The sequence below is a fragment of the Protomyctophum bolini genome (assembly GCF_963924005.1).
Source record: "Protomyctophum bolini genome assembly, chromosome: 12".
NCBI classification, from domain to species: domain Eukaryota; kingdom Metazoa; phylum Chordata; class Actinopteri; order Myctophiformes; family Myctophidae; genus Protomyctophum; species Protomyctophum bolini.
In genome coordinates, this window is record NC_137873.1 from 45,758,307 (window position 1) to 45,761,206 (window position 2,900).

At 40.8% G+C, this 2,900-nt stretch overlaps 1 protein-coding gene across 1 annotated transcript in view; it reads left to right on the top strand.

The window, feature by feature from the left end:
• The window catches only part of LOC308326325 (uncharacterized protein), a gene marked incomplete at its 5' end in the record, with an annotated part of 9,859 nt that extends 7,888 nt beyond the window's left edge, over nucleotides 1-1,971 (top strand). Inside the window, 5 exons of the mRNA XM_080779128.1 lie at nucleotides 1-56; nucleotides 234-398; nucleotides 722-863; nucleotides 994-1,121; nucleotides 1,565-1,971. The exon at nucleotides 1-56 is cut by the window's left edge and continues 29 nt beyond it. Of these exons, the coding sequence (XP_080635254.1) occupies nucleotides 1-56; nucleotides 234-398; nucleotides 722-863; nucleotides 994-1,121; nucleotides 1,565-1,900 (827 nt within the window). The 3' untranslated portion in view covers nucleotides 1,901-1,971. The remainder of the gene's footprint in view (nucleotides 57-233; nucleotides 399-721; nucleotides 864-993; nucleotides 1,122-1,564) is intronic.
• Between the last annotated feature and the right edge of the window lie 929 nt (nucleotides 1,972-2,900).

The window sequence follows — 2,900 nt, forward strand, 5'->3', positions numbered from 1 at the left end:
CCAGTAATTTGATTCAGGCATTTCCCTGCTTGAAAGATGACTCAAGAAGTGGCTTTGTGAGTAATTCACATTTTGTAAAGGGATTGATGCTAAAGTTATTTGGACACAAGAGTACTGGACGACTTTATATGCCCAATGTACAGAAAAACCCTGTTCCGGCCACGTCTTCTGGCCACTGTCAAAATTAAAATGTGCCTCATCTCTGTTCATTCAAGAGTTTAATTTCTTTACAGGGACTCTGGTTTACCACAGGACAGGGGAAATTAACAGCCACTGGTTTCATCGAAGACAGAGTCAAATACGTAAGAAAGGTATTAACAGCGTCAGAAACGAACACAGCCGACACCACTAATTGGTTCCAACCAATGAACTTGCCGTTCGTCAGACGTGCATACCAGGTAATCGTTGTAACTGAATATATTGAAGCAATGAATAGAGCCACATAATTTAGTGATTGGTATTTGGTAATATCCTTGTGTACTTTAATAGAAAGTACCATATCCTGTTTTTTTTTTTATTAACCCATTGACGCCTGGTGCAACGTATACGTTGTTCTACCCTTGATGCCGGCCGTGCTCTCTGTGTCTCATCAGCTATTGCTATACATGTAGCAACATAACTATTTAAAAAAAAAATCATCAGAATTTGAAGGTTTTCAGAAACCTTAGGTCAGGCCCTAGAAGGCGTTCCCAGATTCGGCCTCAGGCATCAATGGGTTAAGATTGCACAGGACTTTGAGATCCTGCATGGAGAGGCTGCACCCAAACCTTTTGAGACCTGGCTGCCTGTTTATGCAGAGAAAATCTTGGACCTGGCCAGAAGAGAAGGGAAGCTCCTCTACATGTTGGATGGATTAACACCTGGTACTATATTGTTATATTATACAGCAGACAATGCAAATTTACATTTAGCAGGTGTTTGTTTTTGCTACTAAATGACAATCATTCATGTGCCATTCCACATATTGATGCATATAAAATTGTGTTCCTACAGATGTTTTGGGGGAACGTGCCCTGTCCCAGTTACCAGCACTGCTTCCACCAACCGTCTATAAACATAACAAGAAAACCATTCGGCACACCATCCAGGAGTCCAAGTTGGCGTTTATAGACCATCAGCCTGTAAGTCCCTCTGCATTTCTAAAGGAAATGTTACTCATTTAACCACTTGAACCCAGCAGCCATATTCTGGGGGGGGGGCGCATTGACCAACAATATCACATCTGCTAGGAGGAAGCCATGCAAGGCACCTACCTGCTCATCGGGAGTAATTAGGGGTTCAGAGTCTTGCTCAGGGACACTTCGACCCAACCGTTTGGCTAGCCCGGGATCAAACTGGGAAATTTCTGACATTGTGAGCTGGTAGATCAGATATTTTTGGTCTAGATGGGAAAACGGTGGTGCAGAGCCTGGCTGCTTGTTATAGAATTATTCCGAAAATGAATTTCTCAACATGCCATATCAGCCACTGCAATCAGTGAACGCCATTGTCTTGCTTACTCTTTGTATGTCGACAATCTTACTTTGGTTGATGTATATATGCCTTTTGTTTATTTCTTGCTCAGGTTGGAACAAACATGGTGGAGTACGCCCAGCAAGCAAGGGCATCAACAGAGTACCCCTATGTCCTGTCGCTGGGTAACGACGTTCGAAAGTCATCCCAGGCGTTCGTCATTCTGGCTGGGGAGGCGTTGGAACAAAACACATTGCTGCAGGCGGTCGATGTCTGTTTCAAGATGTTTTATGTTTTTAATATCCATTACCCGAAACAGTGTGCTCCTGTTTGGGAATTCCTTCAAAATGCTGTCTATGGAATAGCAGGACAGGAATCCAAACCCGTGACTTTTTTTGCGTTCATCGCTCAACAAATAGACTTGGACGTTTATGAAATGTCTAATTGAGCGATGTAATGTTTTGGATGTCCTCTCTCGCTGCCCAGGTGGATGGGCAGGGGAAGCTGTTGATGTGGAGGATCTGGTGAGTTGGGTGTGTATTTGTGCTGAAGGTGACATTATTGCACTGTTCTAAGTGTTCATTTTATACATCATGTTATAGCACTTTAAGTGTTGTTCAAACAGATTGCACTGTATATTTGGAATGAGCAAATTATGCTGAAGGTGAGGTTTTTGCACTGTTTAGACACTGTTATGCTTGAAGCATATTGAAAAAAGCTACTAAATACTAAAATAAATATTTTTTCCTACATTTCCAGCATTGTTTTAAGTTTTTTAAGGAACAAAATGATGAGAAACGAGGCTAACTTTTTTTTTCAAAATTTCAAAAAACATGGGCTATAACCCACCGTTTTTGTCATTTCGTCATTTTTTTCAAATCCTCAAAAATGATGAAAAACGGCGTGCCATAGTATGCCGTACGATATGGGCTATAGCCCACGGTCCAAAATGATGAGAAACGAGGCTAACTTTTTTTTTCAAAATTTCAAAAAACATGGGCTATAACCCACCGTTTTTTTCATTTTTCATTTTTTTCAAATCCTCAAAAATGATGAAAAACGGCGTGCCATAGTATGCCGTACGATATGGGCTATAGCCCACGGTCCAAAATGATGAGAAACGAGGCTAACTTTTTTTTCCAAAATTTCAAAAAACATGGGCTATAACCCACCGTTTTTTTCATTTTTCATTTTTTTCAAATCCTCAAAAATGATGAAAAACGGCGTGCCATAGTATGCCGTACGATATGGGCTATAGCCCACGGTCCAAAATGATGAGAAACGAGGCTAACTTTTTTTTTTCAAAATTTCAAAAAACATGGGCTATAACCCACCGTTTTTTTCTTTTTTCATTTTTTTCAAATCCTCAAAAATGATGAAAAACGGCGTGCCATAGTATGCCGTACGATATGGGCTATAGCCCACGGTCCAAAATGATGAGAAACGAG